Source organism: Galeopterus variegatus, unplaced genomic scaffold (assembly GCF_000696425.1).
Source record: "Galeopterus variegatus unplaced genomic scaffold, G_variegatus-3.0.2 Scaffold1269, whole genome shotgun sequence".
NCBI lineage: Eukaryota > Metazoa > Chordata > Mammalia > Dermoptera > Cynocephalidae > Galeopterus > Galeopterus variegatus.
This window is the reverse complement of record NW_007727380.1, coordinates 93219-111141: the sequence shown is the minus strand read 5'-3', so window position 1 is coordinate 111141 and position 17923 is coordinate 93219. Positions and strand designations below refer to the sequence as shown.

General features: G+C 40.5%; 1 protein-coding gene across 1 annotated transcript in view; it reads right to left on the bottom strand.

Moving 5' to 3' along the window:
• Nucleotides 1–3257: 3257 nt before the first annotated feature.
• Nucleotides 3258–17923, bottom strand: part of LEPREL1 (leprecan-like 1) — a 76002-nt gene continuing 61336 nt past the window's right edge. The window contains exons 9-15 of the mRNA XM_008575975.1: nucleotides 16278–16405; nucleotides 15638–15733; nucleotides 14931–15081; nucleotides 14256–14373; nucleotides 13188–13263; nucleotides 9137–9277; nucleotides 3258–4272 (exon numbers count right to left, since the gene is read on the bottom strand). Coding sequence (XP_008574197.1) covers nucleotides 4180–4272; nucleotides 9137–9277; nucleotides 13188–13263; nucleotides 14256–14373; nucleotides 14931–15081; nucleotides 15638–15733; nucleotides 16278–16405 — 803 coding nt within the window. The 3' untranslated portion in view covers nucleotides 3258–4179. The remainder of the gene's footprint in view (nucleotides 4273–9136; nucleotides 9278–13187; nucleotides 13264–14255; nucleotides 14374–14930; nucleotides 15082–15637; nucleotides 15734–16277; nucleotides 16406–17923) is intronic.

Here is a 17923-nt window from a genome sequence, read left to right as displayed (position 1 = left end):
GAGAGAGGGCATGGATAATTTGTTTAGTTATTTTTATTGGGGGCCCTAAACAAGATTTTTGCAGCCAGGCATGACTCATCAACCCAACTTTTCACATGGCTGATGACATCCATTGTAGAGCAAACCGGGATCAATGATCAGAGTGTCCAGACTTGACATTGTCTGGCCTCAGAGGTCAGCAGCAGGCACAGAAAACACCGTTGTATACAGGGAGGAGGAGGTAAGTGGGGGAAGCTCTGGCAGAATGAGTCTGCAGCTCCAACCCAGCAGTGAGCTCCAGGAGTGGTTGATGCTACTTGTCTCGATGTGCCTGAAGAAATCAACCAGGTCCAAAACAAAACGGGCCCTTGTGTCTCATGCTGGAAACATCAAATTAGCTGGCAGGAGAGGATTTGTGGGTGGGCTGCTGGGACTAGTTGAGGAGGTCACTTCACATCACAGGCTTCTTGGCAGGAGGTAGAAGAGGGATCATAACCATGGACGTGTGGTTTGCAGTTTTTGCCAAATGGATCCTGTTTCCCCAGAGTTCTGGATGTGGGAACAGTTCAGCTTTTTCCCACTTCTCAGCCTTCCTATTGTCAGTCACCTCAGAACGTTTAATGCTTTGGCATAAGGAACCGGTGAGGGCGGCCCCCATGACCTCCTTTCTTGACGTCAGTGAGGGAGTTGCTCCCTGTGGCTGTCTTATGTGAAATAATTCAGCATTCGTACTTCAATTAAACTTCGTAACTGTATATTATTAAAGGGTACTGACTCATGCCATGGCCTCTCCTCAGCCGCATCAGTGCCCAAAAATGTTACATTCGTGTTCATAATGAAGAGTGCATTAAACTAAGATTTTTTTTTGTCAAACAATTTACATTCAAGGCTGGGAAGAAAGCACTTTCCTCATCTAGACTGTCACTCTGTCCTGTGTCAATCTTTTCTGAAGAAGAAATTTAAGTTAAAGATTCTTTCTGCCTTGAAGAGAGAGAAATGATACCTGACTAGGATCCTCTCCCCTTTTGTGAGCTACAGGAAAGCAGGGCCAGGCACAGGTATATTCGCAAAAATAGGGCTGAATCAAACTGAATTATGCAGCCCATATTTAATATTTCTCAGAGGAGAGGAGAAATACACCATCGCACATCACTCAGCAGGAAAATAAAAGAGGAAAAGAAGTTTTCTTGACTGTATAAAACCAAACTCTTTTGTTCACATTAATTTATCATTTTATATTTAAATTGCCCAGGAGCATGGCTGGGGAGGTGACAAGCCTGGTGCTTTTTTCTCTCCTCTGGCTCAAAAGGCTCTGCTTCTAGCTCAGACTTTGATGCTCTGAGTTGAGTGACCACAGATGGCCACGTCACCTCACTTCTCTCCATTTCCTATCTGCAAAATGGGCACCAAAATCCATGCCCAGAATGCCCCCCTGGGCTCCTGGCATGTGAATGTGCTCTGTGTTGTAAGCATTCAATATGATCATATAGGTGAAAATAAAAGCTGTGTGAGCTGCAGGCTTTTTACACAAGGGAGGGATAGTCATCAAGACAAATGGTAGTTCCCCAAGTGACTTGGATGAAAAGTACCAGTCATAAATATGGGGCTTTAAAAAGCACATACAGAACTTTGTGTGAATTACAAAAGGTTACCCTTTCTGGACAGACAGTCCTGGAGGTCTATACATTGGTAAGCAAGTACCATTTTGGGCCAAATAGAAAAAGGCACCCCTTCCTCTAGGTGGATGAAGGCTGTGCCAGGATTCCAGCCCCCATGTACGGGTTAGGCATTCTTAGTAGCCAAATTCAATGGCACTGGCTCTGCCTGCTTTAGTTCTGTAATCATGGGATCCTCTTTCCCACCTCTGGTTCTCAGTTTCCACCCAAAGAGAAAGACAGAATTGAATTGTGATTTCTATGGCCTTCTTCAGCTCCAAAAGCTACAAAAATTCTAATGTGTTTCCCCATCCATCTACACAAGAAACTATATAGCACACAAACTGCAATTTCTGAGCTTGATTTTTTTTTGTCATCCAATGACACTCCCTTAATAGTTGAAGGAAATTATGTATGGTGGAACAGATTGATGTGGAACAGATTGATGTGGAACAGATTAAAAAATAAATGCTTTAGTATATACATGATGTTCTAAGTTAAAGCAACATGGTTAACCTGTAAAACAAGAATAACTACTGTGTTGTCAGCAAATAGCATAAGATGTGGATCTGACATGATGACATCTATTGAGGCCTTCACCCACTTTCTGTGCGACTAAATATCGGAATCAGCACTGAGGTCCCTGCCACTCCCAGCATGCCCATCGCACCCAGGAAGAGGGAATTGCAAGGAGCCAACAACTGTTTTCTTTGTTGATGCCTCGTTGCCAGAAAACAGAAATTAGATCCTAGCCCATATCCTCCTATCAGCAAATCTGAGTGCTGGCAAGCTCTTTGCAGTAAAAGAGCAAACAGATAGCAATCAACCTTTTCAAAACTCAGGAACTTTTAGCCCTAAAATTAGGTTTAAGGTTTTAAAATTACATACATACATAACGAACCCATTCACAATTCTCAAAATGTTAGCAAAAGTAAATCTGCTTGTATTTGTGAATATTTCTAAAATTAGTTTTGTTTTTTATTTTTATTTGCTTTGTTTTGTATTTTGAGCAAGAGGAAAGGCTTCTAGAAACAATTACAACCCATTATGTCATTTTCAGAAAAAGAAACTGAAGCCCAGAAAGGGAAAGAGAGTAGCTCCACGTCACAGAGCAGGGATTATAATCTAATGCTCTTTCTACTTTCCCATGATAGAAAAGCAACCAGAAGGTTCAGTGGGAAACAGATGGCACATGAATCATGATAACTCAATTTTTGGCTTCAAAGGATAAATGTTCTTACCACCAACCAAAATCACAAGTGGCAGAAAGTAAATCTTACCTCTGTCACTGCCCATCACAAAGGCAGGCAATCTCCCAATGGTTAATGGCACAGGCTGTCCTAGGCTAGAACAACCCCAGACCCTGTGAACAATGTCTCTGCAGTGTCCTTAGAATTGAGACCAAGAACCATACATTCTCTGGATTAATGCCCATCTGCTAACCATCTCTGTTTTTTCAAAAGCAATGTTCCCACCTTCCTTAGGGCCCCCAAGTGCCTGCCAGCAAAACTAGTCATGGCCCAATGTTGCCCCTAGGTTGTCTCCAAAGTTCCTGGGGGAATCACAAAACCACTCTTTGAAAATAAACCAAACATTTGAGAGAAGAAAAATAAATGCCAGATATTAAAATAAGGCTCCCTTTATTAAACAAATCAGACACAAGCACAAATCTGTGTGCTGGATAGCAGCAAGGTGGAGGGGCCGCCAAAATATATGCAGATGAAGACTGAATTCAATCCAAAATTCATTTTTCTTGCTTAAGTTCAAAACATCCCTTTTCACCAGTGGACACCACTCTGAGGCAACCTGGCAATGGTGCCCTGATCCTGGAGGAATTAACGAGGTTCTTCCAAAGTCACTGGGATAAAGAGCCATTCTCTACAACCTCTTCGAAGATACAGCTCATAGGGCAGTCCTTCCTGGAGCACTGTGGAGGGTGAATCGAAGCTTCTAGTGTAACTGAAAATACCAGAGCCAAAAACTTCACCAAGGCCCTGGGAAGACTCGGGGTCCCTGTCTCATAGAGCACTCATCAGGGAGGTTCCTTCCTGGTGCCTGGGGACCCTCGTGCCTGCAATACCTGAGGCAGTGTGGACTCTGCCAGGGCTCCTCAGACCCGAAGCTCAGCTGACTCTGTTGAGACAGAGTTCGTGGCCATCAGTACTGGGGGAGGAGGTGACTGGAAGGCCTTCTGAGAAAGGCCTTCTGAGACCAAACTGCACACTAACTTTAGAACTGGAGCGTGCATGGGAGCTGCAGTTTCCCAAGAATGAGCTTATTCTTTCTGTTTGAGCTTTTGGATTTGCAGCAAATTAATTGCATCTGTGTATGTGTGTTGGAGAAGGGGCGACTAGGCTTTGAGAGATGAACTGATGAAAAAATGAAAAAGACTGAGTGAGGCAAAGCAAGCATCCTTAGGAACAGAAGGGAGATCTGGTGACTCATATTAACCTGTTAATTTATACCACGGCTCTGTACAAAAATAAAAAAGTTCTCATAAGATAAACAATTTAAATAAATACTCGATAGAACATTCTTTTCATTTTTATAGCTCATCTTTGGGGTTGATACTCAGTTCATGCTTCCCTTGCTGTTCTCGATCCAGGATTGCAATCACTTCATCCGCCTGTATTCGCTCCTGCAAAAAAGACAATTTGCACATTTCTCTTACAAGAATAATAATGAGCCCCAGTGGCAGATGCTTTCCAAACACTTCCAGGCATCCATCTGTACATGGATTGGTGCTAAATCCAGTTAAGGACTGAACCTCATCTTCATCCCCAGACTGGTGCCTTTTCCTGGCATCCCTATGTCCTAAACAATTACTTTCCAAGACTTCTCTCCTGCAAAGAAATCTCATATGTTCAACTGCTTACTACCTTTCTGCTTCATGGTCCCACAGACATCTCCAGCTCAGCTCCATGTTCCTACTGAATTCACCGTTTTCTCCTCACAGACCAACTCTGCTCTTCTTAACATATTCTCTCTCTCAGCAAAGACCAACAGTGCTCACACATTTGCCTTTAAAACCTGACAAGTCCCCTAGTCTTCGCCGTTCTATCTCCTGTCCCTGCCCCTTTCTCTTCAATGCATGTTTCTGTTGCCTTAGTTTAGGACAAGGTTTCTCACCCTTGGCACTATTGACATTTTAGATCAGCTAATTCTCTTTTGTAGGGAGCTGTCCTGCACATTGTAGGGTGTTTAGCAACATCCCTGGCCTCTACCTACCTCAGGTAGCCAATAGCATCTCCTGCTAAGTTGTGACAACCCAAAATGTCTCCAGACATTCCCAAATGCCACCTAGAGGGCAAAATCACTCCCTCTAGAGAGCCATGGGTTTAGGCCCTCAGCATCTCGTAACTCACTTGCCGCAGGAGCCTCAAAATCCACCTGTAACTCACTGCTCCTCCCACATGCTTCTCATGATCCTGCTCACTTAAATCTGACCCCGTCACTTTCCTGCTCACTGCTCACATTCTTTATGGGTTCCTATTGCTTGAAGTTCCAGATCCAGTTTTCTTGTGCTTATAAGGAGTTGCCTGTTTCAGACCTTTCTTCTTTGGCCTTATTTTGTTGTCTTTTCTCTCCTCACCTTACACGCCAACCTCCTAACTTACCTCAAGGTCTCTGAATATGGCACTCTCAAAAGAACTCTCTAGTCTTAGTCTGGGTTAAATGCTCCCCTGCGTGGTCCCATCATTTCCTATATTTTCTCTTATCCACCGTATCAGTCCATCAGCGGATCCAGCTGCTCTACCACCAAATTGCATCTCAAGCCTTCCACATCTTTTCCCTGTATCTGTTACTACCCAAGTCTAAGCCCACATTGGCTAAAGTAATCTTCCATATCCTGCAACTCCCCAGGACTGGGGAAGGCGGGTAGGGGGGACTATAATGGCTTCCCACCAGTTAGAATAAGTTTCACATTTCCTCATTGGCCAGTAGAATCTGCCCCCTGCCTCCTCTGTGTCTTCTCTACTTGCCACTGTCCCTCTTGCATGCCATGTTCCAGCCACTCGGGCCTTCTTTGTTTCTTAACCACTCCAAGCTCCCTCTTGTCTCTGGGCCTTTGCAACTTGTCCTCTGCCTGGATTACTCTTCTCCAGGCCTGTATCTTAGTCGGCTTCTTCTTGTCACTCAGGATGCAGCTCACACGTCATTGATCTCAGAGGCCACCCATACTCCTTTACTCTCAAATAAGTTACCTTGTTCTGTTTCCCACACATCATTTTTCACTCTCGGCAAAGCTCGTGATTATTATTATTATTTTTTTAACTTATTTGTTGTCCATCTCCTTCCACTAGAATGTGAGCTCCATGACGGCAGGGAGTCATCTTCTTGGTCACTGCTGTAATTCTAGTGCCCAGAAAACTCCTGACATTTGGCAAGGGCTCCATTATATGCATTTGATGAGTGAATACACAAATGGGTCAAGATTTTCCCTGTCTAAAATGCCTCTGTCTAAAGAAATCTTACTCATCCTTTAAGGCTTATTTTAAATATCTCAATGAAGCCATTTCTGATTGCTTGTTTACATCCCCTAAACACCATGCCTTCGCTGCTAATGATTTTTACTAAACTTTGTCATGTGTTTTAATTATTCAGGTCACTGTACTATCTCTCCAATTTGACTTCGAGCTCCTTGAAAATAGGGGTCATGTCTTACCTACTTCGTGTCCCCTATAGGTGGTCCCTAGCACAGTCAGTTATAAAAATAACTTTTATGACTTGAAAAAAAAGCCTCTTTCACTTAAAAGCTTTCAGTTGAAAATGGTATTATTGGCATAAAGGCAACTCAAAGGACCAGATATACTAAATAACAGAAAAGTAAATTGCTGTCATGATGTCTAAGTAAAATTCCTGACTACTACTTTATGGAAAGAACAATCTTGATGCTTAACAAATTGACACACATACAAAACTTCCAGATCTGCTGGCCACAGGAGATCATGTGCAATTATTGCAGTCATGTCTGTCATAAACAGGAAGAAATTCGATATATATATATGTGTGTGTGTGTGTGTGTGTGTATGTATGTATGTATATGAGAACACGCATATACTTATATATATCATTATATATATGCTTCGTATACATATATTTCAAAAAGTTCATTGAAAAATAGAATTAAAAGATAATAGGAGTCTTTCCATGAACTTTTTGAAATACCCCCGTGTATTTGTATGTATGTGTGTTTGTGTGTGTGTGTGTGTGTGTGTGTGTGTGTGTATAACTGAAGCTTCAGAAATCCTTGCATCATTAACAGTTTATGAAACTGAATACTCCAAAAGAATTGAGCACCTTTAAAGTGACGTATAATAAACATGGAAATCTGCCAGCTCCAATGACTTGCTTATAGGCAGGCTTTTTTTTTTTTTTTTTTTGCCCAGGGATTCAATCAGAAAAGGTGTCCTAAGCAAGGACTCCCAAACTTTGCTGCACATTAGAATCAACTGAGGAGTTTTAAAATTCCTGATACCCAGGCCACACCCTATACACCAGTTAAATCAGAATTTCTGGGGCTGGGAGCCAGATGTTAGTATTTTGTAAAGACCCCCAGGTGATTGCAATGTGTAGCAAAGTATGGGAATCACGGACTAGATTTTCTAATAGTTGCTGAAGAGGTTCTGGTCATTTTCCGCTGTGACCACTAGATGCCGCTACTGCCTGAAGAGTGGAGAAGTTTCCTAGGACTGTTTTTCCGTCAGAGGGGGCATTAAACCTCAGAAACTGATGTTTTCTGATTATGTAGTAACAAAGAGAATTTATTTTGTGCTAGCTTATTTTGATAGCACTGTACTTTGGAAGAAAGGGTTTGGATATTGAACAATGCTGAATTGAATACTAAAATAATAAGGCGATTTTTCAACAATTTATCTTCATTGTCTACTCGTTTCCCTGGGTTCCTTAGTACAGAAGGAGTGCTCTGGAGGAGTGCTGGTGTTTTGGAAGTTAGAAACACAAGGTAACAAAAGGGTATTATATGTGAAGTTCAGTGCCCCTTGAAGTTTTCAGAACTCTGTGCTCTGTTCCCTCTCTCAGGACCATTCCTTCTCTCTCTGTGCTGGCTGTCATCTCTGAGTTTACCTAAGTCTCCTCGATTCTCACTCCCTACAAAACGCAAATTGCTGTCTTCTCATTGCATATTTACTTGTCAATCTCTCAAATTCCTTGTGGTCAAAGACTGTGTTTTGCTCACCCCTGTACCTTTAGTGCCTACCTAGCAGAGTTTCCTAGGCACACAGTAGGTCTTTTGTACAATGTATGAAAGAATGCTTAGGGAATGTGGACAAAAAACCTTGTGAATTAAGCTTAGTAGTGAAAAGTATATGAGAAAGAGGGATTGTTCTTAAATAGGGGCTGATAAAATTGAGTTCAATTTAGGGATCTGAAGAGGAAAGTTGGGCAGAATGCTGTTTTGAAGAATGGGATTTCATGGATTCATCAGCAGTATGGGCTGGGGAAGACTTTATAGTCTTCATTTTGGCCCTTGCTATGATGCTACAGTTTCAATTTCAGGATTTCAGGCCAAACAGTTGCCTAGGCTTTGATTGCAGCCATGATATGAGCACTTCCAAAGCAGACAATTCCACCGACAGTGGTGATTATTTGAAAGTTATTCCTTACGTTGAACTCCTATTTTCCTCCCAGAGGTTTCTACTGGTTGATTTGAATTTATGCCTCTGCAACTTCACAGATAGAGATTGTAATCTCTGTCCCAGGGCAACCAAAAGGATGAGATCATGGTCTTTTTTTCCAGGCTAAGTGCCCTCAGCTACTTCAAATATATGAAAATATTTCAATATTTTATTTTACTTAGTAATAATAATAAATAATACTAAACTTTCAGGTTCCCTCACCCTCTTCCAAATATGTTTCATAAATGACTCAATGCTCTTTTTAATGATTTGTTGAGAAAACAAATCAGTCTTCCTGGTGACCAGTAGAAAATGACTCCACTCTCCTGATGCTGCAGTTTGTTAATAAATTCAAGACTGATTAGTGACTGCCAAACATCACCGACATATCTATTTATGAAAACATCTTCACCTATTAGAACTCATTTGATTAAGAATCGCCTTCAGGGCCAGGCCCGTGGCTCACTCAGGAGAGTGCGGTGCTGGTAGTGCCGAGGCCGTGGGTTCGGATCCTATATACGGATGGCCGGTGAGCTCACTGGCTGAGCGTGGTGCAGACCGCACCGTGCCGAGGGTTGCAATCCCCTTACCAGTCAGAAAAAAAAACAAAAAGAATTGCCTTCTGTGCCCCTCTCCTTTCCCTCGATTCACACTACAAACGTTACATGTGTACTCGCTCAGTCATAGATCTGATTGCTCTTGCTTAGAAAACAGTGCCAGTGGTGGAAACTAGAAAGCACTCTGTAGAAGTGTTGTCATGAACTCTAAGGTTCCTGAAGAGTTATGGAGCAATTTAAAGGACTTTTCAGTTAATCAGTTCATGAAGCAAGTCTAATTGGCTTTGTGGGTGGGTCAGAAACTCACCAATTCTCTATAAAGTGGGTCCAAGGTAAACCACAGAGCCACAGCACACCTCTGGCCCTTGGTGACTGCCTTCACCCCATGAGGGTTCTCTCCTCCAGATGAGAAGCTGATCATGCGCCCGCACTTTGGCTTTATAGAGGCCTGAGAAAGAAAGTGACAATTAGTCTATCACTTCTCATATCATGAACATTTCTGCAGCCCTTCCTTCACTGGCCTTTGATGGGATTATTTGTGTTAAAGTTTCAACTAAAGGATAATGGAATCTAGGGATTGAAGGAGACATAGATTGTCACAATTTGCTCATGTATAAAACAAAGATAAGGTCAAAATGAGATCTGTCTCAGAAAATAAATTTTTTCAAGTAAAATGTGTGACAAAGTTCATACACATAGTAATTATTCAATACATGGAATGTTGATTGTCCACAAATTTCAAGAAAGTAAAGGTTCTCTCTTTTAATTCACCTTTTTAGTTCTAGCATTAGCAAAATATTTGGGTACAAAGTAGGTGTACATCCAATATTGGTGGAATTAAAAGAAACAAATCAAGAGGACATCTGGAGTACTGCAACTGTTCTGTAATTGATCTATGTAGTGGTTACATGAGTGTGCCCTTTCTAAGTCCTTAATTGTACATTTATGGCTTTATGTACTTGTCACAACACAAAAATTGTAAGAAGTCAAGTCTAATTCCATATGATACTTATTTCCCTTCACAATATTTCTGCCCAGTGGTCATTTAGGCATTGCTTGAAAGCTATCCCTTGGGGTGACCTCTTCCAGGATCACCAAGTGTTCTGAGATGATGGGCACAGAACCTGCAAGCGTGTGCATTGCTCAGGTGGAGCCTTCCGCTAATGTGCAGGTAGAAGGGTGCAGTGAGGGAAAAAGAGATACCGCCGGCAGCACTGAGCTGGAGTGTAAGATCAAACGAGCAGGCTCTTCAAGTTGAGTGATCTTAAGCAACTGAATACCTGGGGCCTTGCTTCTGTGTTTAAAGAAGTGTCTGATGTGAATAGAGTTCATTTTTCTTTCTTGGGAAATACAACCACCTTACTAGTACCAAAGTAGAGCTTAGAGATGGAAAGTAAAATCAAAAAAGTGGTAGTAGTCATTCTACTGTGTGATATGTCAAGCCTGTTCTAACTGGCTACTTTCTGAAGTGACTTGAGTTGATACATGTCCATTAGAAGTACCTTTGGTTTCCTTCTGCATAGAATGAGATGGCCATGTTTTTTTCACTGCTAGCTTTAGGAGAAATGTTTGAAAAATTTCCTGAAGTCCCTGGATGCTGCATAACACAGGGACTTCTGTGTGACTACACTTAGAAGGTCAGAGGTAGATGGAGGAATCAAAAAGTCAGAGACCTAGGTGTGTGCATGTGTGCCTGTGTGTGCATATGTGTGATGTATTTGTGTGCCCGTGTGTGCGTGTGTTGTGTGTGAATGTTAAAGGAAAGAGCAAAAATCAGCAGTTGGTTCTGATTACAATAATTGAAGAGTGATTTGCCTTTGCTGGGTAGAGACTTTTCTGATATAAATTTAGAGTTTACTAGTTACTGGTGCTCTCAGTATCAATCTGATTCCATTTTTCTAAAGAAGAAACTTGTACATTTTCACATAGAAACAGCAAAACAAATGATATTTGAAGCATATGAAGTAAGACAGAAAAGCCTTCCTGGCAAAAAGCCTTGGGATCTGGAGTTTCTAATTTTCTAGGCTGCTCGTTCCTGGTGCTGGTCAGCACTCACTCATCTGCACATGGTTGCCATTGCTTCTTGTGATTATTACCAAGTCCTGGTGACAAAATCTTATCAAGGATGTGGAGACAGTTTAATGTTTTCTCTCTGATGGAATTGGAAGAATTGAAAGTATTTTTAACCACAAAGAACTTTGGGAAGGTTTAGAAAAAGAAGCTATCAGCTGCTTGAAGCAGCTGGAATTGATTATAGGAGGGTTCGCAAGCATCTCTAGGACTAATCTCACCAAACTGGGAGCATCAACTGTTATATGTCAGGTACATGGAGGAATGAACAGGTTTTAGTGAACCTGTCTCCATGTATGTCAGTGCTTCTCTAGGAAAATATGTTCTGAAGTTGAGATAGATGATTGTAAACATACTTTTTGAACACAGCCCCATTCATACTGAATTTAATTTTTCATGAAGCAAATGGAACTTGTTAAATTTTATCTTTTTAAAATCTTATTTCTTGTTAATTTTTATCTTGTTTAATTTTAAACTTCCACAGAGAAATCAAAATCCCTTAATTCCCATGTCTCACAAATAAATGCTGCTGTTGAAAATAACTCATGTATCTTCCTATATACTATATTCCAAGTATGACTTTAAAAATTCCTTGTGCTTTCCATCTCGCTGATGATTAAGGGTTGGAGAAGCATTTGTGTTGTACTCATCTTGAACAATTGTAAACATTCAGCCATCATTCAGTTAATTATACTATTTCCAGATTTTTCCAAAGGAAAGGACTTAGAAAACTGCTTTTTGTGTGGCCCCAAGTTATGCCATTTCTGTGACTTATTTGTACCTCCAGAGTCAACGAGAGGAAGCAGAAACAAAAAACTATCCATTTCTCTTTGTTATTGGGACTGGAATAAATAGCCTGTGGGAAAGAGGTAAAAACTAACAAGAATTTTAATTATCTACAAATATCCTAAACAATGATCATATGCAAATACAAAGTGTAACTGATTTGAGAAAATAAGCGTTCTAAAATTGGAGCCTTTGGTTTTAAAAATTGTTTAAATTGGTTTTACTTCTTTGGAGGGGGTTATATTCAGTGCTTTTAAAATAGTTATATCTTTTTCTTGAAATTGAAGATATATGAAAGGAGAATATTATCTTCCACATCTTTCAAAAGCAGAATTCCAGTTAACTTTCAATCAACAATTGATGAAACTGATTCATACATAGTATTGCAGGCATCACTTGCTTTTAAACATTGAGTATTTCCAAATATGGCCACTAGGTGGAGGAGAAGCAAAGAATATTTTTCAACCACCTGTCGGATTTTCTTTCAAACTGTGTGAGAAGCGAGCGTTTTTGTACCTCAGTTTCATTGTTAGCAGAGCTCAGAAATCAAATGCTTTCTACACACGAGCTCTTCTAAAAGCGAGAATATTATCCACAGTAGTGTGTCATGAACAATATATGAATCTTTCACTATTAAGCAAAGTGTTCAAGTTATGAGGGGAAAAACAAAAAACTCAGGAAAAGTTTTAGAACTAGCTTTTATAATTCCAAAACTTTAGATTTTATCACATATATGACCTAACTACTTAGATTTCATATGAAGGAAAGAGATACCTCATCATGTATTCATAATTTGATTATTTCCTCGATTAAAAAATGGTTTTTCTTCCATTATACATGTTCCTCGGTTTAAAGACAAAAGATGGTAACTATATGATCTTTAAGTGCTAAGTCAGCTGGTTTTCCAAAGGCATTGCTTTGCTTAGGAAGGTACTGGTTGAATTTAACTGTTGATTTATATATTTGTGTGTATCAATTTGTAGGTATAGGTTTATTACTTATGTCACAATTATATACATAAATATATACATATAGATACACACATATATGATAATTTTAGTAACTAGGGATTTGAAGGCCAATAATCCAAGCATGCAGAACACCAGGTTACTTAAAAGCTGTTTCGCTGAATCATTTGAATTATCCTAGAACTGAGTGACTTAGGAACTGATGTTTTTATGTTTCCATCAGATGACTTGACAAAGAATCCAAAGACCTAGGTTCTGGTTCCAGGTCTAATACTCAGTAGCTGCATAATTATGATCAAACCCTTAATATCACAAATCTTAAATCTACTTATCTTTAAAATGAACTAGAATATTTTTATGGATGCTTCCATTTCTAACATTTTCTAATATATGAATTTACTAGGACTCTCTCCACCTCTTGAATTCTTGAGCTCAGAAGTATTTGGAATCCATCAGTCCACGAGTCCTTGAGAAAATGGCAAGACTGAGATTTTTAAAAAAGCTAACTAAATTTGCAGGAATATATTTACTCACAGTCACAGTCTTAGCATCCATCTCAGTGAATATGAATTCTCCTCCTTCAAAGTCATCATTCATATAAAGGAGAGCACTATAAGAGAAAAGGGACAACCATTCTACTGTTTGCTTGCTTACAACAACATCATCATAGAACACTCAAGTCTGGTGATGAACTGACCAGCCTGACTGGCAAGTTTACTTTGAACTAGACATTGAAATAATTGGCCCTCCAAACCCTTGAAGGTAAGATCAGATATAGTTTGGGTTTACCCCTGAATAATTTATTTATCCCACTTATGTTAAAATTTTAATCACATTTCAAAGCTTATGTCACATTTAACTTTCTACAATAAAACCTAACTAGATTTAACTTAATCTGGGCCCATGAACCTGCCCAAAGTACTTATATAATTGTGACTTCTTTCCTTATATAATTGTGACTGTAAAGGATGCATTTTTCTCTCCCTAACTAGCTGGAGAGTTCCTCTGTGGTCTAGCCTAACCTTGCAGATAGGGGGCGCTCTATAAATGTTTTTGAATGAACACAGTCTGGCAATAATTAACATACTATTATGCATGATGACTACATCTCCCGACTCTTCCCTCTACACACTAAAATATCTGTCAATAAGATACAGCATTCTTTTCTTCTGAGTTTCTCGTTTGTTATTTATAAAATGCAGACATATTTCTTCATGCGTGTGAACACTGATATGGTAAGACCCCTGTTATGTGTTGGAACACTATCCCCTTCAGTTCTCCAACTGAGATACACATACGATAAGGGATATGTTTCAGTGAAAACAAATGATTAAAAAAATAAACATAAACTTTACATTTTACATTAAAATAAAATAGATATTTTATGGACTAGAATACAAAGTGTACATTATTTTTTAAATATAAAAATGAGATGATGACAACACTTCTCAGTTATGACAGCTACTTCAGGAGATTACTTGAGAATCTCTGCCTCACGGAGATGAATATGATGACAAGCAGAACAGAGAAGCTTTCTGGTTGCCATGGGTTTTTGTTAACTGTTGGGTAAAAGCTTGGTTTGGAAGCAGATGCTGGCTGTACCTATAATCCCGGAAGGTATAAGCGGGAGGCTCTTTCCAGCATTCGTTGGCCTCTGGATCCAACAGGCAGTTGTCAGCATGGATGGGATGACTGAGATCATTTCTTCTATCCTGCTGACCTGGCAGAAAAGGGAATGGGGAGACTGAGACACTGACAATCTGACTGTCTTCTCCCATTCTCTGGGTCCTCCACAAGCGTGGGGCGACAGAGCACAGGGTGGAATAGATGGAAGAACAGTGGAGTCAGGAGGCTCTGGCCCAGTTTTGATGTAAACCTGATGTGAACCCTTTTTAAAAAGTCTCTGCCTTTTTAAGAACATTTCTTTCAATAACCCCTTCATCGTCTATGATGCTTGTGGATGTAATGGCCACTGTGATTGTCCGGTTTCTGGTTCCTCGAAAAGGGAAGCCTGGAGCAGAAGAGCATTTTTCTGCATGACTTTGGCAATTAGGAAAAAGGGACTTGAAAGGGAAAATGTGCAAAGAGAGGGTCTTCTAAAGCTTTAGGCACCCAGAAAGGAGAAAAGGAGAAGGGAAGAGTAAGAGTTTGTAAGCTTCTTTAGTTTTAGAAATCTAGAACTCTTCTAAAATATTCCTCTAAAACGTAATAGGGCCGTGTTTTGCGTTGTTTTCTTTTGGTTGTTGAAAGAAACAAGTTCAGGCTACGGAATCTCACCAGTCAGGGCTGTTCTGCAGACCATGTGTGTATAGGAAAAATATAGGGTTGAGTTCAGCATGAAATAGGATTCTACGATCTTCCGAGCCTTCTCACTGATGTCATAAAACAGACGGGCGCTCTTCAGTGGGACTCGGCCTTCATAACCAAACTGAAAAAAATAAAAACATTAGAAGCCACTGAGTTGATTGGAGGACTTGAGAAAAAATAGGCACTAGGTTTCATAAGCCTGTGTAGGACGGTCGTTTCTGTGTGGAACAACGGGAATCCTACTACGTGCTTGTGGCTTTGGGTTAGGACAGTGAGCTCCTGAAATGAGCTCTTCCCAGTCACAGAGGGGAAGTTAAAAGCTAATCGCTCTCTCCTCTCTTCTCTCCTAATACCTTCGTCACTCCTCTCTAACAACACTTGCAGGAGAGAACAATTACTTGTTAGGGTATGTCTCCGCTATCACAGCATGAACTCTTTGAGGACAGGGCTTGTATATTTTTCGTCAGGTACAAATTTAGGACATGTAAAGTTTGATAAATTGATGGCTGAATAAAGGAATGGTTCAAAACAATGAAAGTCCCATTTCATACCTGCTCCCTTCAACTGTCCCGGTAAGTATGTATTCTAAACTCAATTCTCTTTCCTGTACCTGCCATTCACAGAAGCTCCTGGATTGACACTTAGAAACCCAAACTCAAAAGAAATTTCAACTTTACTTTGAGCGCTTTCAGGACGGTTGCACCTTCAAACTTTTCATTGGGGGTATGGGGTGAAGTTTTTCCTCTGTATCCATCACCGACAAGCATGATTCCCTGGAAGCAAAATGCACAAACACACTTTGTCAGTGATAACTATGAATTTATTGTGTCTTCTTTCTGCCTTGGCTGCCAGAAATCTGAGAACCAAAGCCAATGCTCAGAACCATTCCCATTTTATTCCAGGATCCTGGGATCATTAATTCTTCCAACCAAAAGAGACATTTTTATTTAATCTTCATTCTACATTTCATTATAAAATAGTTTCATGTGTTATAGAAATAAATAGAATGCAAATGATCACTATAGTAATTTTCGATTAAAATAAAATGATTTTCCCAGTGACTTTATATGATAGGCAGGGCATTTGCTGGATGGCCATTGTCCTAGTAATTAAGTCACTAGCTATTCCAGATCCCACCTGGAAAAATTAAAATCATCCCAATCCAAAGGCTATGAAAGTGCCTTCACAATCAATGTCTTTTTCCTAAAGAGAAATTTCAGGCATTATTCCCTGCTTCGAATGAAACCAGGACCAAAGCACTTCCAGGCTTATGACAGGCTAGCACAATAGGGGTCCCCTTCCCCTCCAGGTCCTCACACTGGCCACGCTGTGGAGCTCTCGGCACTGTTCTTCTGACAGCACATTATCCAGGAGAACTCGCTGAGTCCCATTCAGCTGCTCCGAGTTGTAGACAAATGTGACGTTCTCGTAGAGCAGAGGACCACCTGAAGGGACAGAGCACATCGTCTTCGCTGTTACCTCTGTCCCCAAGGAGGGGAGCACAGAACACCCAATAGCTTTCGATGTGCAGTTTTGGAGACTGTTTCCTCATGAATATTTGGGAATACAAAGACAAATTACAAATTAGGAAGCTTGATAAACACAGTATGGATTCAGGAAAAAGGCAGATGTCTGACTACCAGGTTTCCCCATAATATCATAATAATATGTTACAGTTGTGTAATATTTTGGTATGAGTAAACTATTTCTTCATTCGGTTCCAGTGATGATCTTAAAAAATAGACTGGGCACCTTATAGAATTCTTCTCTGAAAAGACCCAGCTTCCTCCACATCCCCTCATTCGCACCTGTTACAACGTCATAGGCAATTACTTGATTATGTGTTTCTGTCCCCCAGGCATGACATGTACACCTTGGTTTCACTGGCATCTAGGGCAGTGCCTTTATCAGGTAACTCAGGTAGTCACACCTAAGTCACCGGACTCCTCCAGTCTTCTTCCCACTGCTTAAGTGATCCTAGATTGTTTGCTTTGGGGGTATTTATTTTTCTCTACTGTCTAGGCAAAATCATTATGTTGCTTTTGCTATACAGGAGGGTTTCTTGTAGGCACCTGCTCTATCCCTGGAGAGAGCCCATGACTTTATTTTATTTTTATTTATTTATTTATTTTTGTCTTTTTCGTGACCGGTAAGGGGATTGTAACCCTTGGCTTGGTGTCACCTGCACCGCGCTCAGCCAGTGAGCACACTGGCCATTCCTATATAGGATCCGAACCCGCGGCGGGAGCGTCACTACGCTCCCAGCGCTGCACTCTCCCGAGTGCGCCACGGGGGTCGGCCCAGAGAGCCCATGACTTTATAAAATCAGCCTCATGTAGGCTCTTTAGAGGGTCATGCTTTTGGGTCACATTTTAGGTTGTGAAATTACAAAATCCAAAGTTGACAAGGTCCTTTCCTCAAGGAGTAGGACTGAAGGACAAAGCCTCTGGTGGTGAGAAAATCTTTAGATGTAGCAGGGAGAAACATCTTGACCCAGAAAACTGAAAAGAAAAAAAACCCAGTGCTTTTCTACTCTATATAATACTCCTAAGAGACCTTGTATGTGCCTGTTCCTAACAGCAGCTCACCAGCAAGGGAGGGGGGTGGGGAAGACACCACTCTTCTCTTTCTCCCCCCAGTCTAGAAATGGCACCAACTCATTAGTCTAAAACACATCTGTTGAGGAAGAAGAGACCATTACAACTAGTGTCCGTTTTATCTCTGTAAAATGTATTAGCCAAACTAGGGAACAGTACTATCTAAGTGTTTACTAGCCTAGTTAGGATAAAAGATTCACTACAGCCCATGATTAATGTAATATTAAAAGAATGAGACAGTGTTGTGCCATCTTGAGTGATGCATGGTTACCTGTCAAAGCAAAGGTTCCCTTAGGGACTTTAGTGCTGACAAATTTTTTTTTTTTTTTTTTTTTTTTTTTTTTTTTTTTTTTTGTCCGGCAAAAG